The 27574-nt window shown below is 38.0% G+C and overlaps 2 protein-coding genes across 5 annotated transcripts in view; one reads left to right on the top strand and one right to left on the bottom strand.

Moving 5' to 3' along the window:
* snx14 (sorting nexin 14) overlaps window positions 1-19111 on the top strand; it is a 116966-nt gene extending 97855 nt beyond the window's left edge. For all 4 annotated transcript variants that reach the window (XM_077219645.1, XM_077219644.1, XM_077219643.1 and 1 more), the window contains 7 exons: window positions 11847-11966; window positions 13223-13346; window positions 14308-14472; window positions 15228-15323; window positions 18599-18684; window positions 18800-18851; window positions 18936-19111. In XM_077219645.1, coding sequence (XP_077075760.1) covers window positions 11847-11966; window positions 13223-13346; window positions 14308-14472; window positions 15228-15323; window positions 18599-18684; window positions 18800-18851; window positions 18936-18967 — 675 coding nt within the window. In that variant the 3' untranslated portion in view covers window positions 18968-19111. The remainder of the gene's footprint in view (window positions 1-11846; window positions 11967-13222; window positions 13347-14307; window positions 14473-15227; window positions 15324-18598; window positions 18685-18799; window positions 18852-18935) is intronic.
* Window positions 19112-19736: 625 nt separating this feature from the next.
* The window catches only part of nt5e (5'-nucleotidase, ecto (CD73)), a 70026-nt gene continuing 62188 nt past the window's right edge, over window positions 19737-27574 (bottom strand). The window contains exons 5-9 of the mRNA XM_077219656.1: window positions 26659-26813; window positions 22679-22787; window positions 22455-22604; window positions 22091-22291; window positions 19737-20097 (exon numbers count right to left, since the gene is read on the bottom strand). Of these exons, the coding sequence (XP_077075771.1) occupies window positions 19928-20097; window positions 22091-22291; window positions 22455-22604; window positions 22679-22787; window positions 26659-26813 (785 nt within the window). The 3' untranslated portion in view covers window positions 19737-19927. The remainder of the gene's footprint in view (window positions 20098-22090; window positions 22292-22454; window positions 22605-22678; window positions 22788-26658; window positions 26814-27574) is intronic.

The following is a 27574-nucleotide window of genomic DNA, read 5'->3' as shown; positions in this document are numbered from 1 at the left end:
AGCCCACCTAGCTTGAAAAACCCGTTCTCAAAGACTTACTTTAGACCAGGGGCTCATCTCCTGTTTCCAAAATGCATCACAAACTGCTTGAGAAAGCTGTTCTACTATGATAATTGGTGATGAAAATAAAAAATTTAAATAAAAATAAAAATACATTCAATCAGATGTACTTGGGTTTACTAACTGATAGAGCTGTGCTGACGGGCTTGCCTCGGTTGCACTCAAACATAGTAGTTTGACGACGACTCTTCCCCTGCGCTACATCAGTGCTTGGCCCGGCATCTACAGCATTAGCTAAGGGATGCTTTGCGATTAGGTTTGTACTTGAGACTGTCAGCTGAATGTGTGGAACGCTTTTCAGAGAAGATAAGGTAACTTATTTTAGCACAATTCACACCCAGCGGTAATTCAGGAAAACAAAATCTCCGAATGCTCCACATGAAACTTTGGTCTTCCGACCTTTTAACATCGTGTCAATTTATTTTGGTTAATATGTGTGAGGGAGAGAGAGCAAGACAGCGCTTAGTTTGGAGACGGTGAAGTCGCCTGGCATCGAAGTGAGAGAGTGCGCGAGCTCACGACCGGGTCTCTCTCTCTCTCTCTCTGCTCGTGCTTTCAGTTAAACATGTGCCCTGTCACAAGTGCAGCAGTTCATCTACATTACTAAACGATCAAATAAGACTTTGGTGGGACAGAAATTCGCTTTGGCGGGCACTAAAAAAAATTCAATGCAGGAAAAACCCTGTTATTGCAAACAGGGAACAGCATAATTTGTCTCGTTTAGTAAAATAAAGCCAAGCTTTAGATCGTCTTTTCCACCCCTCCATGTTTACCTCCTCTGCTCAAATCGCTTTGACATCATGAATGATGCACAGATGCGTATAGGACGTTGCGCTATGGTGCCCGATAAAGGACAAAAGGGAAAGTTGAGTTTGCGGTCTGTAGTGTATATTATGGCTGGGACTCGGAGCAGGAGCATCGATAAGAGGAATCTTTAACGTCGAGGGCATACAATATCGATGGTTAATAAAACTTAGAACCGGTTCTCGAGTGGAACCGGTTTTCAATTCCCATCCCTACCCCCTACAGTGCAATTCGGCTAGGTATACATCCGCGCTAAAATATCAAGGTGAAAGTCATCATAGCTTGCGTAGTATAGACTCAGCTCCCAACCCAACTTTGAGAATGGATTAACGGCAATATTTTTTTTATCGCCCGATAAGAGTCTCACGTTAACGCAGTACGTTAACGCCGATAACAGCCCACCACTAGTTTTACAACTGGTGAATCTCCAGTACTCACTTTTTTTATTTTTTTATTATTATTATTATTTTGGATAATTTTTAACCCATAAAAGTTACGGACTGCAGCTTTAAGTAATGCTGAACAATAAATCTAAATAAAATTAAAATCGCTGTGGCTTAGTGATTATGAAAGTTCTCTGATTTGTGGATTACTGATAAGCGCGAGTCTGGAGAAACATGCATTTATTTATTCATTCTCAGTGTTGAGAAACGTAGCCTGCATGTGTTACATTATTATGTTAATAATTTCTAAAGTACCTAATTATGTTACATATTTATTTTGTATGAAAACTAGCGCAATAGTTAGTTATGGATTAAAAAGTACCGTTGTATCAGTGTTGCGCGAGCTCTCTCTCACAAACACTTTCACCCGCGCACACAGAGAGAAGATAATTGTAAAATGAAAATTGACGGGCTAAGTTTAAATTTTGTTCTTGGTTGTGTTTTTTTCGGTCAAAATTTCAGAAAGTATTTTGTATTATCCATCCGTGTTTTTAAAATTCGTTAAATGACGAACGTTTTACTGGTAACACGGCACTCATTATATGTCGGATTCATCTAACTTATACTTGATATTATTTTTAGAATAAGTGATTCGTTTTGCTATTATTGGACTCCTGTCTATTCATTGTCAACTATTTTGTATTGGCTAACGTTTATTCAGCTAATGCGTGTCATGTTTAAAATGTGCAATGTTCAAATGCAAAGACAGCATCTCTCAAATAAAAGCCTTTTTTTTTTATTTATGTTTTTGAGCATGTTTTTGACCACCCCCCCCCCACCCCATTTCATAACAGTCCAATAAACAAATAGTTAAAATTGAGTCACTTACATTTTAGACGCAATGACCGTTTTGGTTCTGGAGGTTCAGGGAAAATAGTTCCAAACGAAGATCACCACAGAACCATAACGCATCTCACAGGAACACTCAGCCATGTGTCATTACTGAATAATTCAGCGTTTTGAACGAATCGTTTGAGTCAAAGATTTAATTACCCATTCATAAACTGCCTTATTCTGAATAAATTAGCCGTTTAAACGAATCGTTTGAATGAATGACTCAATGACTCGCTCACTAAGACAGTCGCCTGACGCCACCTACTGGCGGTTTAGTTTCAAAGTATCATTCTTTTCAACATTCCTTATTAATTTCATTTTACTCCATGTGCCTATAGGGGTGGGTCGGGGATGGCAGGGGTTGGTGGCAATGTAAGTATCTAGATATTTGCTGCGGACTGAGGGCTTTCGATTACTCTCTTTTTTGACCATACATGTGTTTGCTTCCCCATTTTATATCACAAGCTTCACATCGGGTTTTTATCTTTTGACATGCTCATTGCACGAATGTGCAGAGTTTCCTGCTGTTGGCACATGCAAACTATCCTCCTACAATTGCTACTTTTCTATTTGCTGCTTTTTGCTGTGCTGCATATATTTATTAAGCAGTAAAATGGATCTTACCGTGGGAAAAACAAGGCGTCTGTGGATGAGAGTGCAAGAACCTGTGGGACACCGTTGTTCTTCACCACTTCACAGACCATTAGTGGAAGGATTTTAGATTGACACAACAGTCATTTTAACACTACAGGTGCTGGTCATATAATTAGAATATCATCAAAAAGTTTATTTATTTCACTAATTCCATTCAAAAATTGAAATTTGGATATTATATTCATTCATTACACAGACTGATATATTTCAAGTGTTCATTCCTTTTAATTTTTATGATTATAACTGACAACTAAGGAAAACCCCAAAATCAGTATGTCAGAAAATTAGAATATTGTGAAAAGGTTCAATATTGAAGACACCTGGTGCCACACTCTAATCAGCTAATTAACTCAAAACACCTGCAAAGGCCTTTAAATGGTCTCTCAGTCTAGTTCTGTAGGCTACATAATCATTGGGAAGACTGCTGACTTGACAGCTGTCCAAAAGACGACCATTGACATCTTGCACAAGACACAAAATGTCATTGCTTAAGAGGCTGGCTGTTCACAGAGCTCTGTGTCCAAGCACATAAATAGAGAGGCGAAGGGAAGGAAAAGATGTGGTAGAAAAAAGTGTACAAGCAATAGGGATAACCGCACCCTGGATAGGATTGTGAAACAAAACCCATTCAAAAATGTGGGGGAGATTCACAAAGAGTGGACTGCAGCTGGAGTCAGTGCTTCAAGAACCACCACGCACAGACGTATGTAAGACATGGGTTTCAGCTATCGCATTCCTTGTGTCAAGCCACTCTTGAACTAGACACAGCGTCAGAAGCGTCTCGCCTGGGCTAAAGACAAAAAGGACTGGACTGCTGCTGAGTGGTCCAAAGTTATGTTCTCTGATGAAAGTACATTTTGCATTTCCTTTGGAAATCAAGGTCGCAGACCTTGCTTCCAGTCTGGAGGAAGAGAGGAGAGGCACAGAATCCACGTTGCTTGAAGTCCAGTGTAAAGTTTCCACAGTCAGTGATGGTTTGGGGTGCCATGTCATCTGCTGGTGTTGGTCCACTGTGTTTTCTGAGGTCTAAGGTCAACGCAGCCATCTACCAGGAAGTTTTAGAGCACTTCATGCTTCCTGCTGCTGACCAACTTTATGGAGATGCAGATTTCATTTTCCAACAGGACTTGGCACCTGCACACAGTGCCAAAGCTACCAGTACCTGGTTTAACCCTCTGGGGTCGACGGTATCGCAGGTATCACTTTTTTTCTTATCAGTGCAAAAGAGACTCAAAATACTCTGTTGATTTTGATCTTACTTATAATTGTTATACATAATTAAAAACTGTTAAATGTCTTCTTTTATTTGTGTACACTCATGATAAAAAACAAAATACGTGTTTTTCGTAAAATAAAGAAAATAAACATGATGCGCGTTCTGCCGTCTCTCTCAATGTGAAGTTCATTCTGAAACGTGACAGAAAAGGATCTGTAACTCAGCGACTGTTTGTCAGACAGACTTGAAATGTATGTCTTTACAAAGCTTGGAATATGTATTTTTAAATGATAATAACGTTTGACACAAGTTAGTTTTACGGGTGTTGCCTTCCTGAAATTCTGAATATGGGTGGTGAATCAGTCTTAAACTGACATTAAATGACACATATCCCTGCCTGTTCAGGAAAGCTGTCCAACTTGTCTTTTATGTTACCATTGTCACATAAACGGTGATGGGTTGCATTTTATTTTACAGTATGTACACTTACCTGTTCTTACCTAAGAAAGAACTGAGAAATATAAGGTAAGGCTTAAGGTGAGGTTTAGAGGTAGATTCAAGGTTAGTACCTAGTTATTACCCAGTTATTGTATAGTATGTACATGGGGAACAAGTAGGGATGGGGACCGAAACTGCTGCTAAATGGCGGGACATGTTTGATTATAAAAAGAGCTATTAAAAGCACAAGAATCTGCGCAAGAAACTCTGTTTCCAACTTCAAGGTGGTTTATGTGTGTGCAGTCCGAAAGTGACAGCAACTACAAGCAAATTATACTTATCAGTAGCTTTGTGTGCACGTCTAAACAACCAAATAAACACTAAAATATTTCAAAATGACTGGCTTGGAGAGTATTTACTCAAATACAGTTTATGTCTTAAATGGGTGTAAATAGTTGGGAGAAAATATGATGTGTATCATCTGCATTCAGTTTTAACGTAGCAGCAGCCTAATAAACCTGCTGACGATTGCACCATTAATGTGAATCAAACAACAAAAGGCAAAGAGTAAATTACTCACAGCTCTTGAATGCATAACTTTAATAAGCAAAAATATATCAATTTATACAGTGAAAACTATGAAATGTTATTTTTATTATTAGATTTATTTTGTAGGCCATATTCTTACCTAAACAGTAATGTTAGAAGACCTTCCTGAAATTAAAGCACTGTATTTCATTTGTGTCACGTACTGCTGAGACACGAAGGTGGAGGATCCAGATGCAGTTTTATTGAACAGGGTAATATAAAGACAAATCCAGGAGAGGGTCAAACACAAACAAGCAATCCAAACAATAACAGAAAAGGGCTGAGGCATGGAGAGAAATCCCAGGGGGAACAGACACAGAATCAGGGTAACCAGGACACACAGAAACACGCTCAGAATTGTAGTACAAACACTAAACAAGACTTTGCAGATACTGAAAACCAGGCTTATATGGGGTGAGCTAAACAAGATAATGAGACACAGGTGAATGTGATAATGGATCAAGGTAATCAACCCTCAAAGGAGCGGCTTCCAGACGCTCAGAATTGTCCAGGAGGGAGGCAGACCTGGGGGCGGGATGGAGGGACTGAGGCTGAGCAGGCGGTTAGGGTGGAGCAGGCGTCAAGGGCGGAGCAGGCCGGGCAGGTGTCCAGGGCGGAGCATGAGTCCAGAGCGGAGCAGGCTGAGCAGGTGTCCAGGGTGAAGCAGGCTGAGCAGGCGTCCAGGACGGAGCAGGCTGTGCAGGCATCCAGGGGGGAGCCGACGCTTCAGGGGCAGAGGCGGCCATCTTGTCTCAAGACACCAGTGTAGACACAAGTGTAGAAGCGGCCATCTTGACTGAAGATACAGACGTGGTGGTAGTCATCTTGTCTGAAGACACTGTCTTGGCGGCAGCCATCTTGTCCGAAAGACACAGGCGTGGCAGCCATGACGAGACGAGACTCTGGAAGGGCGGCTATGACAGGATGAGACTCTGGAAGGGCGGCTATTTTCCCCGAGGTCTCACGGGCTGGAGCCGACGTGTATGCAGCCCACACACTCAAAATAGCTGTGGCGACTATGATGAGTGCTGTGTCTTCCGTAGCTGACACAGGCGGGCATGACGTGAAGATGCTCAGGCTCGGCGGGCATGACGTGAAGAAGCTCAGGCTCAGCAGGCATGACGTGAAGAAGCTCAGGCTCTGGTGTGGGAACCAAAAGACAGGGAGGTACATAAAACACAGGACTAGCAATCATCAGACCTGGGCATGCAGGTGACTGATGGGCCAAGCTCAGTGGCCATCGGAGCTTGCTGCATGATTCCCACCCCAAAAGAAAGTTTAGAGGAAGAGCCCTCATCAACCAGAGCATAGTCTGGGAGGTTAGAGAAATTAGCAATGTTCAAGAAATCCTGGATATGGTTCTCAAGGGGTTGATTACCTTGATGTAGGCGGATGATCTGAACTGCTGGATCCATTGTGGTGAAGTCTTATGTCATATACTCCTCTGAGACTCCTCTTTTAATAGTATTCAGTTGGTTTCGGTCTTAATTAACGAATCGTGCCCAGTTTGTAATCTGGGGTAATTACAAATCTCCTGTTCGAGGGAGTTCCTCAGGGTTCAGTGTTGGGTCCAATTTTATTTAACATTTACAGGCTTCCACTTGGGCAGATCATCAGGAAATATGGTCTTGGATATCACTGCTACGCGGATGATACACAGATTTACATCACCCGTAGTCCTGATGTCCATTGCTCATTAATATCTTTGCGTAGTTGTCCAGCAGAGATCAGTAAATGGATGCAGAATAACTTCCTGAAGCTGAACGGCACCAAAACGGAATTAATGCAGGTTGGTACTGTGGCTGCTACTTGTAAGTAGGCCTGCACGATAAATTGTTATAAAATCGCGATCTCGATTCACCCTGTTCACGATTAAATTTTTAAATGACTTCGATTTAAAAAGAAAAGAAAAAAATCGGCCTTTATTTTGAAGCGTGTATAGCCTACACGGTGTGTGTGTCCAGACAAACAAACACTCATAACAGAAAGTATAATGGGGATAAAAAAAAGAAGGCTGTCTATGAAGTAAATGTGTCTTATTAGTGGAATATTAAACGCTATATTGTAACACGGTGGTGCGTGAGCACTAGAAACTAAGCACAGATGCGCGAGCTGGTCGAGCACATCCCTTTAAACAGACATCAGTGTAAAGTTTGTAGTTCAGTCGGATGTCAATGGCAAAGTAAATTAAAACGAGTAATCTAGCTTATTAATAGCGTTAACTGACGAGAGAGAGAGCGGACTTCTGTTGAATGCTCCTGATCGTTCACGTGTTATTTGGATGAAAACTAAATCGTATATGTAAGTAAAGTAAAACATGACCTGTTACCTGATTTATGTATAACGAGTGGTTCTCTACATTATTACTGGACGTTTGCAGGTCAAGAAGTTCTATGAACGCAAACATCAGCACGCGCCTCGCAAAGCAGTGTCTCAGCGCGCGAATACTGAATTAAATTGTCTTTCATGTCTTGCGCTTGTAAGGACGGATTTACACAAATTATGTAAAAATGCGCGTCTTGGTGAGTATCCTAGTAAACAAAGTCGGTTATATCTCAAGTGAACGTAAGTTAGCCATGTTCAAATGGGGTCTGTGCGTTCGGTCTTAAAGGGGCAGGAGTTTAATAAACCTGCTGCTGTTTTCATTTTAATCAAACAAAGGACAAAGAAATTACTCACTGCTCTAGACTAAATAGTCTACCCTTTTCAACTTTACAAAAATATCCATCTATATTTAATTTATACAGTAATGAATTTGCAATTTTTTCACATTTGATTACTTTATTCAAATGTATACCGATCTACTCTAAAAACACTGTTTATTTCATAGCTTTTCTTTGTTCTATTTGTGTATTTATTTGTCCTATTTGTAATTCGATTATTTGTTCTTATTTTGTTACGGACTGCTTCCTTTTCTTTAATAATGTTTTAAATTCACATAAATTGGGCTGGTAGTTTTTGTTGTAGTATCAAAATTTGATTAAATAACTGGTATTTCACTGGTGTCTAAACATTTGTACCACTGACCAATCCTCAGCACTGAGCCCTGCTGGAGCTGCACTAAATATGTCATGACATTAAATGAAAGATAAAATATGATAATAGAATGAACAGTGACAGTAACAGAAACCATAGCATGCTTTTTAGCAGGATCAATTAAGCATGAAAATATCTGAAGGAAATATATTAGGGCTGTGAAAAGATTAATCGTGATTAATCGCATCCAAAATAAAAGTTTGTGTTTACATAATATATGTGTGTACACTGTGTATAATTATTTTGTATATATATAAATACACACACGTGCATCTATACATTTAAGAAAAATGTGTTATTTCTATATAAAATATTTATATTTATATATAATATAAATTATATATAAATATATACAGTATATACATGCAAATATTTCTTAAATATATACATGCATGTATGTGTATTTATATGTACAAAATAATTATACACAGTGCACACACATAATATGTAAACACAAACTTATATTTTGGATGCGATTAATCATGATTAATCTTTTCACAGCCCTAAAATATATATTTGATGAACAAATTAAGCCATCTAATATGATTTATATTCTTTTGGTTTATCTACTAATACATTTAAAAATTACAAATGCAGTGAAAATTCAGGGATCGGTTATTGAAGTCCTTGAAATCCAAAAAAGTAGTGCCTGAAAAGTCCTTGAAAGTCCTGGAATTTTATTTTACAGAATCTGTACGAAACCCTAATTACACTTCATGAGGAAAAAAATCTTGAAAAAATCGTGATATCAATTCTAAGCTAAAAAATTGTGATTCATATTTTTCCCAGAATCATGCAGGCCTACTCGTAAGGCCGAGCAGATTAGTTTGATTTTTGACTCTAGCATGGTAATTCCCACTTCACAGGTGCGGAATCTCTGTGTAATTTTTGATCCACAGTTAACATTGGAAGCACATATAAAACATTTTTTTTACTTTTTACAACTTTTTCCATCTGAGAAACGTTTTTCGACTCGACTTTTGCAGACACAGTAAGGCTTATACATGCCTTCATTACAACTAGGTTAGATTATTGTAATGTCTTGTTCTCTGGCCTTCCAGCTAAATCTCTGAGCAGGCTACAGTACATTCAAAATTCTGCCGCCCGTGTGCTCACTCGTTCTTCTCCTCGTGAAAACATTACACCGGTGCTTTCACAGTTTCGTTCTGCTAACTCTCTTTTACTACATCAGCCTTAATGTAAGCTCAAGACGATGGGGGAAACAGCCTTTTCATTCAAAGCCCCCAAGCTATAGAATGTGCTTCCACTTACCATCAGAAATGCACCAACATTGGGACACTTTCAAAATCAGAATCAGAATCAATTTTATTGCCAAGTAGTGTTGTGCACATACAAGGAATTTGCTTTGGTAATAAGGTGTTACCGAGGCTGCTATAATCAGCGCCAACTTGAGAAAAATACAGCATGACATGAGGAGAGCTGAGGAGAAAAAAAGGCAACCCCCAGACTATGCTCCTGTAAGGAGAACAGTCTGGGAACAGGAAAAAACACCTCAGCAACATTAGCACATAAATAGTACACTCTACAAACAAGACATTGCAACATGGTTGGGAGTGGGTGATGGAGGTAGTCCAGCCCAGGCAAGCAGCATCCGGTCCTGCAGCCATTATGGCGCTGGTCACGTGGGATGGGGTGTGGGGCAGGTGCATATCTGTTTATGTGTAAGTTCATGTGTGTGTAGGCCTGGAGAGAGTCGCTAAGCCAGCACCATAATCTAGGAGCCTCAGTCAGCAGGATTGTCATAGCGATACACAGCAAGTTGCCATGGAGACAACCATGCAAGAGCGGCTCACTGCATTGCTCTTCCAGGAGTGTTGTTGTTCCAACAGCGGCCTTGGCCAAGGCCAGTGCTGGTTACGGGGTGCCGAAACAGATAAGATTTGGATTGTTTTGTCTTGGGGCGAGTCGCCGCATTCAATTTATTCAGGCTATTCTCCTGGTCCGTTTTGGTCTCTGAAATGATCCATTTGCCTTTGCAAAGCTGTGAGCTTCTCCATGATGTTATCCATATTGTGGTTCATAGACCCAGTCTGAGCGCTGACAGCTCTGCCCACCGCTTCAATCATCACGGGCAGCCTTGCAGGGCTTTTGACAGCTGTCACCGTCTGCTTAGTTCCTCGATAAACCAGGGCAATGCCTAATCCAATCAGCAGAAGACCTGTTATCATGGTGCCGAATAGGTAGATATCTTCAACGTCCTCCACGGAAAGAGCCGCCAGGCACACGACCCTCCACCTCTCCCACGCGTCCATCGTGTAGCCAGCTGTGAACGTTCCGGCAGGGCAGTCAGGTTCCCCCGAACCCAAACTTCTCGTCGAGAAGATGGTGTCAATTGCGTTGAGAGACCAGTTGTTCAAATCCATAATTTCTTGGTTTTGGAGAGCAGTGTAGCGAGAGTCTCTCAAAGTTGATTAAAGCCCTATTCGCACAGGATAAGTATTTTCTGGGGACCTCGTGTGATTTAGAAATTAACCCCCCCAACCCGTTAAACAAAATACTATCAAAACACTCCAACGCAGCCTCCATTCTTTGCGAAAGCTGGATAAAAAAAGCGCACAGGAAACAAAAACCTTGAAAAAATGATATACGACCCCGCCAAATCACAGAGATGCCGATTCACACGGGACTAATATTATCACAGGACCTCGGTGTTCGGTGAAATATGGTAGGTCATTTGCGGTGGAATTTTTACTTTACAAATTACAGACATGGCCGATTCACACGGAGCTAAGATCACAGACAACCTCCACAATTATTACAAATGACTAGAGGTCACCAGGTAATACTTATCCCGTGCGAATAGGGCTTAAAGCTAAAAGCCCTATGCGCACGGGATTAGTACTATCTGGGGACCATGTGGCGCATTCGCACGGGATAACCGAAGCCTGTGATTTTACTCAAATTTACCGACTTATCCCCCGTATATAACGTCAATAGGCTATTGCTTGGAAATGTCTTTTCGTTATAGGTCTAGCTGTATGATATATTATGACATAAACAGAATAAAGTTCCTTACCGCATGCTGCTATACATGTCATTCATCTCCATCTAATCATTATTTTTTTTTATGCTCTTCTGATGATTTTCAGCTTTCACTTTCTGCAAATTATATAGGTGTGTATAGCGATATGATCCCGCACACAAAATACTATCAAAACACTCCAACACAGCCTCCATTCTTCGCGAAAGATGGATAAAAAGGCGCACGTGAAACAAAAACCTTAAAAAAATGATATACGATCCGGCCAAATCACAGAGATGTCGATGCGCACGGGACTAATATAATCACAAATAAATAATATTATTTGCGGGGGAATTTTTACTTTACAAATTACAGACATGGCCGATTCGCACGGGATAAAGATCTCAGACAACCTCCGCAATTATTACAAATGACTAGAGCTCAAAGTACGATAAGAACTGGACTATCTTGTTTGACCTAATAAAAGCCTTGGGACATACCGGTAACCTGTTTGACAACAGTCATTATTTTTTTAATTCTGATTGGTGACGCAAAAATTATACACTTTACATAAATTTCTCTTTGTTTTTATATTTTTATATTTAAAATGTCAGATCTACTAGTATTTGTCTTAATGTGTTAGTTTGGTTACAAATGTTACTAGGAAACAATGAAGTAAATAAAATTTCACACACATCTAGCTTCTTAATGAAGAACTTTTTTTTTTTACAAAATTTGACAAGCATAGAATGATTTTCATATGACTTCATATTCTCTCTGATTTCTGTAGAAAGGGCAAAACCTGGAGCCATTTATCCAGTCTTTCTTCAGTTCCTGTGAATCTCCTAAACCCAAACCCAGCAGGCCTGAGCTCACCATCCTAAGCCCCACTGCAGAAAATAATAAAAAGGTACGCTTTCTACTCAAAAAATAAATAAATATTTCCATAACCCCTTAAGTACTATTAAGTATTGAATATGTGGATCATTTTCTGGATTTTTTTTTTATTTGTGAACAAAAAGTTTCTGTGAAAATTTTTATTTTTAATGTCGATAAAGACACTGTATGAAGCAGGGTTATTGTTGTTAACTAAAACTAAAATGATCTGGATTTAAAACTGTTCATTGAAATAAAGCTGAAATAAAAGAAAATATAAATATTAGTTGAAAAAGTTAAACTAAATGAAAATTAGAAATGTTTCCATGGCAATACATTGAAATAAGTGTTTGTTGAAATACTAAACGTATTAACTACAAATAAATAAATCTACAACTACCTAACTAAAACTAAAACAAAAATAAATTAAACCTAAATAGCCAAATTTAAAAAATAAACTAATAAAATGACAAAAGCAAAAACAAATAGAAAAAACGAATTCACATAACTATAATAAACTATAATAAAACTAAAATATACATTTTTATTTCAGTGTGTGTATGTATATATATATATAATAAATGCATTAGTTTTCTTTCTTCCAGAAAAATTACATTCTTAGAATTCAGATATAATATATCCGTAATGTATTAGAATATATTATATAATGTAATTTATCAGAATCCTTTACAACTGAGAATTTGATATGAACGAAAATTCTTTTCTGGCTGCTTTATCGCTATAAAAAAATACATTTAAAACCATTGTAGCGCATATATACGCTACAAAAATTCTGAACAGCTTCTTAAAAGCCCAGTTTTTCATAATTGTCTGTCCTTTTAATAGACGATCACTGGAGTTGTGTACCAAGTTTTAAAAAAGGCTTCTTTACAGCAAGGAAAGGCAAATTTAAGTCTCAATTAAATCTTTACATTACTGCAGTAAAATTCTTCATGAAATTTGAAATGGTTATTCTTAGATTTCCTAAGCATTGATAATATTTGTACTAGCCTTATAACTGATAAAAACAAAATGTTTTCACGTTTTACATTTTTTAATTATTACAAAAAAGTGAAATCTTACAATTTTTAAATATCGGAAGGTGAAGTTGAAATATTATTTGGGCTAAACCTTGTTTTGTACAGGTCACTGTTACACTTCCATTGAAAGATTCACTATATAAACTGTATTCTTCAATAAACAACCATTTACTGATCACAAATAATTTAAAATGAGGCTGTCTGTGTATCTTTAATATCATAAACACAATTTCTCCTCATGTCATTTTAGTTGTTCAATGAGGTGTACAGAAATAATGCCAATCTGCCTGAAGGTGTAGAGAGAAAACACAACCAGAACTACTTCATGGAGGTGATGGAGGTTGATGGTGCATATGACTATATAATGTTCATAGGTGAGTGTCAACAAACTTGAGTTTATTCATCCAAATGATTAAAAAACTCTTATATTGTGTAACACATTTGTAGAGCAAATACAAAAGGTATACACATCCTTTTCTACAACTAATTAAAATGTATTCACCTGTTTGATGTTACTATTATTTTATTTTTTTAAACAAAAAACATAAAAATTAATAGTTCATAGTGACCTGAAGTCGCATGATAGCTTTGTGTGAATAACAGACTCAAGATGACATTGGTTAATCGCATATGTTGAAACCAAATGAGATGTGACACTTTTTAAAAGGGGTCATGACATGAGAAATCAAATTTGCCTTAAGCTCAAGCTCCAAAAACAGCTCGTTTGAATACTGCGGGATCTGTGATGTCACATGGGAAAAATACATTTGCATATGACTGCCTCCAGAGCAAGACATCGGCGAATAGTGATACACCCTCACACTATAGGGCCCGCCTACTGTCGTTCAGGTGCTTCAGTGCTGATATTTGCCTACACTAGATGTGTGTCATGTCAAAAGCAAATAGAAGCCATTATAATCACTGATGCTGTCTACTCTGGATACAGTATACAGATGATTATTCAGTTTCTGACATACTCCACATGCTTGAATCTGTCGACAACAGGACAAATAGACGAGTGAAAGAACTTTCGCTTTGAGATTGATAAACAGATTGTCTCTGTACAGACTTCAGAAGGATCTCAGCTTTAAAGGAGCCCCCCTTAAAAACGTATCATTTCAGAAAGAGGGTTGAAAATATTTTTTTTTGTGCAAAAGCTTTAACATTATAAGTGAACCTCAAGAAACATTAAAATAATAATAAAAAAACCTATGTCATGCCACCACTTTAATTCTTTAAGCACGTAGGGACAAGTCAAAATTTATTTTCTTTTGGTAATGACCAGTATGTCGCAGTTGTTAATGGATCATTTTATGCTGCTGTTTTTTGCCACAGGTCGTGTGGTGTTTCGCATTTCTGATTGGATACATCACTTACTAAGTGCAGGTCGTATTCTTTTGAAGAGGACTGTAGAGGCATACGTAGAGGACTATTTACAGTCCAAATTAGACGAGCTCATGCAAGAGCATCGGCTCGTCTCCCTCATCACTCTTTTGCGAGGTTTGTATCCTTAAGTCCACCTTTATAAACGTATTTCTTCAAGTTTTCAATGCATACTGTAATACCTGTATCTAAAAACTACCAAACAAACATTGCCTAAACGTGTCATGAACAACATTAAACCAGAACTTCTACCTAAACAGACAGACAGAATAGCATTAGTTAGTTCCTGGAGGCACACCATCAGTACCTTATCTGACCCATGCATTTCAGGACAGCATCCACTTAACTTTAAACATTCACTTCCTGACTTCACTTTGCACTTCCCCTTTGGGGAATTACCATCAACATGTTTGGAAGTTTGTTCGACTGTAAGTGGGCAAAGGAAGTTTCAGGTTTTGACTTTTTTTTTTTAAAATATTATGAATTGGATTCAATGTAATTCACCAAAAATCACACTATGACAAATAAAAACAACAACAAAAAAGATAAAATAATAAACCTTTAAAATTAATAATTAAGCACATCACAAAAAAAGAAATATTAAAACTTTTTAAAAACAGTTTATCTGTTTTCTTGAAGCTCAAACGGTAGAGCATTACATCATATTTTCAAAATTTACACCTTCAATGCAGTTTCATCGGATAAAAGCATCTGCCAAATGCATTTATGTAAATTCCCTCAGAGGGTAAGTGAAATACTGACATGGCAAATTACATCAAAAAATATTTGCACTTTGCATGAATGTTCATGGATGTACTGTTGATCATGGGTAGAGTTGTGTACTTCAGCTAATCAAATTATCAATACTGCAGATGCTATTTTCTGTGAGAGCACAGAGGAACGCTCTCCTGAGGACAAACAGAGACGAGCCAAGAAGACCTTTGAGGAGATGATGAAATACCTACCAGGTAAACTCATAGTACCTCACAGTTATCATTTGTTTGTGACATGCCGTGTTTTAAAAAAAAAAAGCCTATTATGATTCTTTTTTTTTTACATGTTCATCTTTGTATATTTGAAAATTAATCTTTTCCCCGTTATGGTTGAATCACGGAAGCTACACTAGTTACTTTGCCTAAAGATCTCTTATTTATTATTTTTACACATGTGTCAGACATACGAGAGAAACAGGAATAGAAGAAGGTTACATGAGAGGTGGTCTTCATTGCAGATTTCTCTGTTCCCCATTTCTCTGTCCTTTCTCCATCTATTTCCTCTCACCCCCCTCATGCCAGCTGTAAATGTTTCTCTGTGTTTCTCCTTCCTCTCGTCCCATCATGCCTATATGTTTCTCTGGGTGCTACACTATAAGGATTGAGCTTATATACACCACTGAGGGACTTACAACTTCCCTGTAAGGTAGAAAAACATGTTGCTTATGTTTAAAATGAAACGTATACCTCATGCTTACACATGGCACAATCCACTTTCCATATTAAGAAACTATCTCTCGGTGTATACATTTGTGGTACATATGCATCAGTGAAACATTCCTTTCCTTGTAAAGAATATGCCAACTGTACACATTTGATGTATCATCATCAGTGGAACATGTTACATTGCACTCATACTTCTATGCAAAATATAGCTCATCCCATATCTATCTTTAGCACACATGTACAACATACTCTGATTTCACAAAATGCGTTAAGAAATTAATAAAGAAAAATAACATTAAACAGTAATTTTTAGTCATCAATCTTTCTTTACTGTGTAAAGTTGCTGTTGTAGCATGAAAAAGATCTGTAGTTTCAAAGCACAAAGTCACTCAAAAGGGAGTTATTTTATATATCAGTAATCACTATTTCTGAATCATTATTCTGAAGCACTGTTTCATTAACCACTCTTTTTAAATTTCCTGAAATGCCTCATTTGTAGTCTTAAGTTCATATTTTAAAAAGAAGAAATGGGAAAGACTGGCTGAGTTAGTTAGGCAGCGTTCAGACTGTCAGTCCAAATATGATTTTTGTCCATATCCGATTGAAATTCGATCGGATTTAGCAAGTGTGAACAGCAAAACATTTCATGAAAATATTTTTACAAATCCGCTTCAAGCTACAGTCATATGTGGTTTGATATCCTATTCAAATCGCATTTCTGAAAATCCATTTCAGTCTGACTGCTCTGATCGGTTTTCGCCTGGTTTATGTGATTTTCTGACGCCAGGTAAAACGTAAACGTCAGACGTTATAGGAAACATGCTGAAACGTCGCTAAAGGGTGTGTTGTTGCAAAGTGCAGAACGAGCAGAAAATGACGATGTTTTGTATATGTAACAGAGTCATGTTTTGTGACCGGCGGAGACGACAGCACGAAGCCGCTCGTACCAGCCTCTATGTTTCTGCTGCTGCTTCATTAGACGCAGTAGTCCAGTGCGGCAGATACACATTATCATACTGTAAATAAGACAACATCTATATTGCAAATCCCTCCATGTTGCAGTTGTTGTATTTCCACATATGCCTACCATCACAACGTCATTGCAGATATCCAATGCAGATATTCCAGAAAACAAAGGGTGGCAAGGGACACACAAATTGGATCTGAACAGTTGAGATACACAGTCTGGACATCAATAATTTTAGATCAGATTCTAATCAGATACATAAATAATCGGATTTGGACTGACAATGTGAACGTAGCCTGGTAGTGTGCTGAAAATTCGCGGTTATTGTAACTGGTGTGACATTTCCGTAACACGCTAGAACCAGTTGACCAATCACAACACACTGATCCAGCCGACCAATCAGAGCACATTGTGCTTTTAAGAAGGGAGGGCTTCGAAGAGACAGGAACTAAACAGGGTTGTGTTTCCCGTACAACGATGATGTAACTCACTGATTACCTACCATAGTATGATGCATCGTTGGAAACCAACTAGTCACAACTATTTCCTAAAACTGTAGTTATATGGTCGCACCTCTGTCGTTTGTACCACATTGGTTTAAAAATATAGGACTGTCATTAATGACATCACATGCAGGTGGAGTAATAACTTATGCTTAATATATTCGAGATCTCCAAAATGCTGCTGTAACGAACTTGCCACCTAATAATTACTTCGCTGTTTTTGTTCCTTGTCATTTTGCTTTATTTTATGTTTGATTCATCCTGGGATCCCTCACACGTCATATTCTGGAGTTCCCTTGCACAATTTACGCACATTTTACTCTTAAAAAATTTTAGATTAAACTGTGTATGTATATATATATATACATACACATTTTAATCTCAAGAGCCCAAGAGCACGATCTCTTTAAGGCCACATGTCATTTAACAAGAAACTATGCTTCTAAGCACAGTTCGCGTTGTACTTCCAACCATGTAAGTTTGCGATGCTGTTTGCGAATGTTTGTTGGAACTATGGTTTGGGAAATGTCAAATCGTTCCAACTGTAGCCACGTTTCCACCGAAATTACCCGAAAACAATTTTCCCCAGACCTGTTGCTGTCTGCGTTTACACCGCGGTCTAAAGTACCGAGAAGATTAGGCAAATTAAAATTAAATTAGTCTGGTGACGTAGGACTGCGTGCGACTGCTCCTCCCAGTTGAAATGAAATGCTGCGTGGAGTCAACCAATCAAAATGCGGCATGAATTCAACCAATCAGTGCCCAAGTCCCGCCCCCAAAAGTTCCTGAACTTAAAAAAGTACTAGCTCGCAAGCAGGGACTTTCAGAGGGGGAATTTTTTTACCCGGAACTTCATTTAGACCCTGGTTCCTGCTGTGGAAACACACCAGGCTCACCCCAAAGTTCCTAGTTCCTGGGGAAAGTTCCTGCGGTGGAACCTCGGCTTATGTTTATAATGACGGAACTTGGAACCTCGGTTTATGTTGATAATGACATAAACCATACATAGTTTCCATAGTTGACTAACGATGCTTTCGGAAACGTTTCTGACAGACTGGGAAGAAAGGTGCTGCAACAGTGTCAAATATATTAAAAACAATGTATTTTGGGGCATTCAAGCATGAAAACCTATGCTAGTAGAGCCCAAAAACAACAAAAAACTAAACCTGCATGTCGATATGCAACAGATTTATGGTTGTGTTGTCATTTGAAGGTTTATTTGTACCAGTGATAAATACAAATAATAAAATACAACTACCAATATAGTTTAATTAGCATATTAATTAATTTGATCATATAATCCCTAACTGATGTGCGCTTTTTCTCAAATCTAGTCGGGAAATGTATCGGTGAGGAAGCGAAGTATGAGGGTGTCAAGATGCTTTTCAATGCCATTCAGCAGCCACTGCTAAACAAACAGGTATGAACTGCCAGATGCTTATCTAAGGTACTGATGTCATTTCCTCAAATGCTCCCACTGTCATCTAATTTTGCCGTTTCATCTTTCATCATCACTTCCTCTGGTTTGCTAACAGGTGACGTATCTGCTGCTTGACATCGCTCTCCAGGAGTTATTCCCAGAGCTCAGTAAGTAACGCTCTTCTGAACGCTCTGACACAGAGCTGCTCATGATGTTTATTAAAGGAGCTTCTGCTGTTTTGTCTTTTGTAGAATCAGAAGGCAGGTCTCACCGTCTCCACTAGATGCACTACTAAAACAATTGTATATCACAATAAATTATTTTTTGACTTGTATGTCATGATTACTTCGAAATAAAAGTCCTGGGATAAAGGGTTTTGTAAATGTTCTCGCTTTGCTCTCAGTAAATAAAAATGTAATATATCCAACTTTTTTGTCCCTGGTCATATGTAGTAGAATGAATGAATGGATTTGATATGGATTTTGATAAATATATATGTTCTACTGTAGTTTAAATAAATGCTTTATAGGAACAAGAATAGCAAATTTAAGAAAAGAGAGTGGTGATTTCTTGCCAGACAAACAAGAAATCACATATCACCATCTATAATCTTCTAAGTTGTGCTAATTAATTGTGATCATATATATATATTTAAAAAAAAACTCTACGCGAGAAGAATCTCATCACTATTATACGGTACTATTACGCAACTTCTGAAAGAGTACCGAAACTCTGGATCAAAACATTGGCAAAAAAAAAGCAGAAACAAGCGATAAAACCATAGCTTATGCACTTCAGAATGCATGAGGCTGGAATATTTTTTTTAAAGAAGAGGCTCTGTTCTTTCTTTTGATATATTGCATTTTCAGATATTCGTACAAAAAAATTATTTGGGGAGGCTATAAAACTTTTGTGAAAATGCAACAAAAAAAATATTAAAAACCGCCTTTATTAAAAAACGTTGGCGGGGAAAGAGTTAAAAACAAAACTATTAATTGTGTAAAATGGATTACTGAAATACAAAACGATAAAATTGCCTGAAACGTAGTAAATGCCTGTATAGAAGATCTTTTTATTGCTTTAATAACAACTCGTGAAACAAGACGAGTGACATTCTTTCACAGTGTTAATTGTCAGTTAATCTGAACTGTTATGAAGGCAACTAATCTTTGGGTTAAAGGTTTCCTGTTTTCCTCTGATGCTACATGTTGTTACACAAGTACATTGAAAGTAATCTGACTGGCTAAACAATCATGACCCAGAAAGCCCACATTAGAAAAATGATGGGCATGTATCCTCGATGTCCAATGCAAGAGCTGGATACTGAATAGAACTGAATACGTCCTTCCACAACTGGATGAACTCTCTTTCTCTCTGAGATGTAGCTGGCAACAACTTCGATATCCAGGTTGCCTGTGGAATACAGTACATAGTATATTGTAATACTAAATATATGATAAAATATGCAGTTAAATCTGAATATATGTAACGGACAATCCACGGCTAGTTGTGCAATAAACGATTTTAATGTACGACCTGGAGGCAAAGTGGATTAAAATCGTTTATTACATGGCTCTGTGGAATACTTCATTCTGATTGGTCAATCGTGCCATCCAGTGGTATGTTATTTCCAGATAACAATCGCTAAAAACAGACAACACTGGCTCATCCGGGTCAATTAAGTCAGCAGCGCTATACACTTGCTAGGAAAAAAAATTATTCTTGGAAGTTTTACGTTTGGTTAGCTAATAAAATATTAAAACTCAATATTTTGCGTACAGTTATTTGTGTCATCCAGTATCGTAGACTTGCTCTCTCTTATTTCATACAAACTAAGTTGCTGCCATTTTGGTTTTTACACTGTTGGATTATAAGATACAAACAGGTACAATTTTAAAACAGTTTAATCTCAAATCAGTATCTCTTATCTCCATAATTATTTATGTGGTGAAATACTGTGTAATAAGTGCTATTACTGTATACCGTATCTCTTAAATGTCCATCTAGTTTGAACTTTCCGCGCAGCAACTGCTCTCTTCGCGGAAGCTTTGCGTTTAAAGAGCTAATACAATTTTTAGTCTTAGTTCGATATTTCGTGTCTAATTTTTTACTTGTGGCAAGTAGCCATGTAATAAGCGGGATGATGTACATCCAGCCGGTTGTTCTCACAGAATAAACCCCTTCAGGCCGATGAAAGACCTGATCAAGTCCTGATCACCCTGTCTGGTTTTATTCTGAGATAACAACCGGCTGGATGTACATTGTCCCTTACTTAATGCACAGCTAGCTGTAGATTATTCCACTTATACCACATTCTTTTGACAGCATTTACAACTTAAAGCTGTTATTGATGTTTGCAGCCCAATATTTGACCGTAAGAGTAAAGGTTTTGTTTTGTCAGTTACGGCTAGTTAGATCTAGCATTCTGTCCGCTTTGAATCAGACACAGATAGTGTATTGCGTAAGATTAAGTCAAGTCATATTTATTTATATAACGCTTTTTACAATACAGATTGTTTCAAAGCAGCTTTACAGAGATAACAGGAAAATAATGCAACAAAGTTTGTTTCCAGAAGAAAATAGCGTCACAGTCCAGCTGAAGTAAGTTCAGTGATGTTTCATTTTTGTTGTAAAAAAGTTATTAATTTAGTTCATTTATATATAGCCACTCTGGAGTACACCGTGATGTCATCATCCAGCTCAGTTCATTACTCATATAATGGTGTCAATACAGGTAGATCAATATTATTGTTGAATATTAAAATAAATGTTACATTTAATGTCCCCGACTAAGCAAGCCTAAAGCCAATGGCAACTAAGGCGAAAAAGGCGACAGTGGCACGGAACCAAAACTCCATCAGTGACAGAATGGAGAAAAACCCTTGGGAGAATCCAGGCTCAGTCAGGGGCCAGTCCTCCTCTGGCCAACGAACCAACAGTGTATGATTATGATTCAGGCAGCATTACAGGTCAAATAAATTACATTTATTTGAATGAATGAATGAATTATAGCATTTATTTAAATAACTTATCAACAGAGAGAGATTCGTACCTGTATCTGTTTAGCATCTCACTCTATTAGCAATGAAGCTGTGAGTTTAATTACTTCAAAACCAGCGATGTAACCCCCTCATTGCTGAGAAATATAATGTAGCAATTCAACATGTAGCATGTAGCAAAGCTATTTAATTACTAAAAGTCACAGGACAGCTTTGATACGTTTTTGTGCTCCTGAATGTTTGTGTGTGTGCGAGTGACGTATGTGTGTGCTTCAATGAAAACAGTGCATTACTATAGAATGGTGACTTGAACTAGCTGTGCATTAGACGGTTTTATTGCATGCCTTTCAGCCAATCAGAATCGAGTATTCAGACAGACCATGGTATAAGCATACATGAGGACTTACCACTGTCATGTTTGAGTTTCTGGTGTTTGATCATAGAGTATCCATCTCCTCCGTCTACTAGGTAAGAGGGCAGCACCACTTTATACACCTTCTTGGGGTTGAGCGGTTTATAACGGGGCACTCGACACTCAGTGCAGAGCACATTCACACTTTTAACACGCTTTCCAGGCAGTTTTGATATATCATACACCAGCTGAAAACCTGCATAGGAATTATGAACAGTTATATTGCTTCATCTGATTTAACGCTCAAGTCATATGGACTAGATTTGTGGTGTTTTATGTCATTTTGAGCACTTGACAATGGTATTACAGTGCTCAAATTTTTAAAGTTTACAAGAAGTTCACAATGTACGGTAACATACCTGACACCTGTAGGAATTCTCCAGTGCTTTCTCCATATCTGTGAACTGAGTGCTCAAAGACCTCTCGCAGAGCAGATCCATTCATTTGGACCAGGTCAAATGTGCCTCCAAACGGCAACACAGCGATCAGGTCCTCCATGGTGATGGAACCTTCAATCGAAACATGCATTAGGACTGTTTCAATATTATTTCTTATTTGCACTGGAGATTTTGGATAACCATACCATTTCTGTTTCGCTCATCAATAGGTGATCGAATGGCTCCACTGTTCAGAATACAAGAGCTGACATGGTTCCACTGGGTTTCATCAGCATATTTAATATTATTATGGACCTGAAATACAAGCAAAGAGTGTAATCCCATGATTTTAAGGTCAAGATTAACAGCAAATCTATCACTTAGTTTTACCTTCAATAAAATATCAGTTCTGTTTAAGGCTGAAAGCACTTTAACTTACCATTTACTTGGAATTTCTATTTTCACTTTCCCACTGGTTCAGATTTTGCTCTATGGGTTCTTAGTTTCAATATTTACCTTTGAGGTCGCTATTTATGGTTTTAGAGCGGCGCATTTTGGTTTAAATAGCTTTACATTTTTTATTTAATCGTTTCAGGTACAAAGATTGTTTTTCAATGTGTGTCTTTTTGCACCTGATAGTAACAACTGTGTCCAGTGATCTAACCACAGGTGGTCAGACAAGACAAATGTTAACACCAGGTGCAAACAGACTTGCATTCAAAAAACCACATGGTTTGTCACTGCATTGCATACTGAAGGATGTGTGTGAAGTTTTAGCATGTCTGGCGTTTCAGTTTATGTTATTTTATTTTGAAGCTGCATGTTACTGGCAGGGTTCTTGGCTCAGTGGTAGGCTGATGAGGTAAGTAGTCGGTCCTTACAAGTGTGTTTGTACATGCCTCCAGATAGTTTTGGGTGATTACAAAAAGCTTTAGAATAGGGATGCACCGATACCATTTCTTCTGAACCGATCCGATACCAAAAATTCTGAGTATCGACCGATACCGATCAAATACCAGCGCAGTTTTTTTTTTAAATCAAATAGAATTTCTATAGCTCTGTGTTTTGAACTGATAATCACTCTTGTGTGTGTTAAACACAATCTACTAAATACAGACTTCATAATAAAGAAGAACAACAAATCAATAAAAGATATGATCATAATCCATGACAAAAATGCTATTATAAACTAGATGAGTGGATAATTCAGCAGTAAAATTTACTCTAGAAAAATCACAAGTGCACAATAATTGTATAAAATCTGAACATTTAGTGAAAAAAAACATTATTTAGTGGGGAACAAATAAGACACAATAAGTGTAGCACTAAATCTGGTAAAACGTTACACATTGTTTTTTGTATTGTAAAATGCATTCATGAAAAACAAGTATATACTATACATTTAAGACTGTATTGTATACTGTGAATGTTCAGCGCAGCTGTTTAATGAGGCAGCAACATATGATAGATAGGACAGAACAAGAAAGGCTATAAATAATATTTCATTGCACAAAATTATTATGATATGAAAGACTCCAATACAGTGCGACACAAAGCGATTATGCGCATCCCGAGTGCAGAATGATTCTTTGAAGCAAAATGCACACAGCACGCAGCTCTTCGAGTCCGCATTGAAAAGTTCAATGCACAAAGACATACAGATACGTAGTATATTATATAGAGGGTTTGCACCAACGTCACGATTTGGTCAGTTACCCGGATGCGCGGCTATATTGGAGATACTCGGATGTAAACAATAGCATGGATTGCACTGTTTATGTACTACTGAACACATTGTTACACTAATTTATGATGTCTAAACTACGGAGAAAAAAACGAAATCATATAGATAAGGACTTAGTAAGCAGGAAACAGCACGGAATTTTGACTAACTAAAGTTAATATGTGGTAAAGATCCGAACGAGCTAACGTTAGCTTCTCTAGCCCTTACCGCTATTCTTCCTTCTATTTCTTATCCCGACATAGGCTACGTTCAGATTGTCAGCCAAAGAAAAGCACATTCATATGTGGTTTGTAATTCTATTCAAATCCTATTTCGGAAAGGCAGAAAATAATTATTTTTGAAACCGGCGCAGATAAGAGCGTGGAAAAAAATCTGTGCATACCCTCCTACAGTTCTGCAGCTCGAAGCCGCAGGAGTCCAGCGCGGCGGCTACACATTTCCATGTTGTTAAATTTAAATAAGACAACATCTCTATTGCAAACGCAAACCCCTCCATCAACGCTACGTCATTGCCATATTGCCAATGAGCTGCATGAACGCACAACTCGGATCTGAACAGTTGCGATACACAGTGTGGACATCATTTTAGATCAGATTCCAATCGGATACAAAGATAATCGGATTTGGACTGACAGTGTGAATGTAGCCATAGTTAACTACTTTACGTCAACATTTTAGCCTTAGTCAACGCTTAATTTACACATGTGGCTAATGCTGCGCCTCTCTCAACCACAAACGCCTTCTTTCATCCGTTTTTTGCACTCTTCTCTTTAACGTGTCAGTCTATAGAACTCGAAATGTTTTTACCCGGTGCGACCGATTAGTACAGACCAAAACACGACCATTTTTCAGCAGTAATAATCAGCCAAATATGCAAGTCCGTTCAGTTCAGTGGCATTGTTTACATTCAGTGCCTCCAAAATGGCCGACTTCCGGATTGATGACGTGTAGTGAAAACGCTCTATAGTATCTATCTATGCAATAGTTTATGGAGCCTTTACCTTTAACATTTTAAATTTCAGTTACTGCACGTGAAGTGCACATAAAGTTGTTTTATGCGAAACCATAGACCTTTATCTACAGATCAAGTATAATAATAGTAACATTGAATCATCTTGGAGAGAGTTTCAATCGCGTTGACTGTCGTAAAAAAACGCGACACGCTGTTTGAATGCTGAATGGAGAATGACTGACAGCCGCAGCGGAGGGAAGAGTTTAGGCTACGTGAACTTGAATTTAATTAATTAAATATTCATTTATATCCTCACATTAGACTATAAAGTGGCTTCAGAACATCTATAATATAGTGCATGAAAACTTTATGGTGCTTTATAACGTTTATGTGCCTTTTGTGGGGCTTAACAATAACACAGAATAGTATAAGCACAATATCAGATTTGGATCGGTCTCGTCTAACCGATACCCGATCCGGCAAAGAATTGGAGTATAGGAGCCGATACCGCATCCCTACTTTGGACCCTGTTTACACCTAGATTTAGCTTGAATCACCTGAAACGAATGTTAACACCAGGTGTAAATGGGGCCTAAGATTTTTTTTAAATGTTTTTTTGAATATAGTATTTTTTTCATGTCATTACATTGTTTAGCGCAGTGTTTCCCAACCATGCTTCTGGAGGCACACCAATAGTGCACATTCTGGATATCTCCCTTATCTGACCCATATATTTCTGGTTTTGGAGTCTCTACTAACGAGCTGATGAGATGATTTAGGTATGATTGATTAGGAAGATGTGTAGTGTTGCTGTGCCTCCAGGAACAGGGTTGGGAAACACTGGTTTAGAGCATAAAAAGAGCAAGCAGACTGCGTTAGGCCGGAAGCTAGAATTTTACTTTATCAGGTTTTAAATATGAATATTTTTCTTACACAAACTCATCACTTTGCTTCAGAAGGCCTTCATTAACCCCCCGGAGCAGTGTGGAGTTTTTTTTTATGATGGGCGGATGCACTTTTTTGAGCTTCAAACTGATGGTAGCAATGGTTGCAATCCACTGCCATTATGAAGATCGGAAGCGTCAGGGTGTTTATTAATGTATCTCCAATTGTTTTGAAAGAAGAAAGTCATATACACCTAGGATGGCTTGAGGGTGAGTAAATCACGGGGTGATTTTTCATTTTAAGGTGAACTACTCCTTTAAGTCCTACAGTAGACATGTATGAAATCAATGCCCTGTTCTGTGAAGACCTAGAAGTTAGTGTCATGGCAAACCCTTCCAAACATTTGATATCTCTGAAAAGCCCTGAATGTGCTCTTTACAGGCATCCAGTCTTAAAACCTAAACCTAAAAACTAAAATATAATGTCCACTACAGTAGACAAAAGTCTATTCCTTGGTTCCAGGAGGCTTTCACTGAATGCATGCAAAAATTCCTCCAAACTTTAACAGCAAATTTATCTTTAAAATCATAGACCTATTCACTCACCATGGCATCACAGATTAAATTTCCCAAATTACATTCACGAAATCGACATTCCTCAAAAGTTCCATTGAGATAGACAAGAGTCTGTCCTACATACTGAGAAGAGTAATTGGCCAGATTCTTCCTCCAATTGTCCACTTCAGCCTGAATGTCTGGATCTAGACAAAGTCGGATCATAGGTTGACAGGTTGAAACTGACATATCATAAGGGCAATCCACAACAGTAATGCATCACATCTGATAGGTACATTATAGTACAGGGGTGTCCAATCCTGCTCCTGGTCGGTCAACGTCCAACCCGCTTCAACACACCCCCTTGGAAGTTTCTGGGCTGCATCCGAAAACTAAAATATGCTGCTTTCAGAGGTATCATTCCACTGTAGGAAGGCATCAAGGCACATCTGAATGCAAAGTTCGCTTCACTTTCTGTCCCCTGAGAGACCTTCATCTAATCGATTTTTGAAAGCAGCATAGATGTAGCCTTCACTGCCTTTGATATCCCACAATCCTGTGCTTTCCATTCTGTGACAGTTGTCAAATAAAGATGCCGTCTGAAAGTTGCGGTTTGTGTAAATGTAAGTTCTTGACCATCGTTTTCCACTTTTGATGTCATTTTGAGGGTCATACCTGTAGCACTTGCATATTGTTGTCCTATTGTTAATTTAACTGCTTCTATTGTTCTCATTTGTAAGTCGCTTTAGATAAACCATCTGCTAAATGAATAAATGTACTAGAGAGAAATGACTATTTAAGTAATTAAAGGTAACACTTTATTTCGATAGTCCACTTTAGACATTCTACTAACTATAAGTAACTTTGCAGCTAGATGTCAACTAACTGTCATTAGAGTATTAGTTGACTTTCTTCTTAATATTTGCTAACACTTTATTTTGTTGGTCTCCAAACAGATATTATACTG

This window comes from Siphateles boraxobius, unplaced genomic scaffold (genome assembly GCF_051911475.1).
Source record: "Siphateles boraxobius isolate OS27281-9 unplaced genomic scaffold, OSU_SipBor_1 8, whole genome shotgun sequence".
NCBI lineage: Eukaryota > Metazoa > Chordata > Actinopteri > Cypriniformes > Leuciscidae > Siphateles > Siphateles boraxobius.
This window is presented reverse-complemented; position numbering and strand designations above follow the sequence as displayed.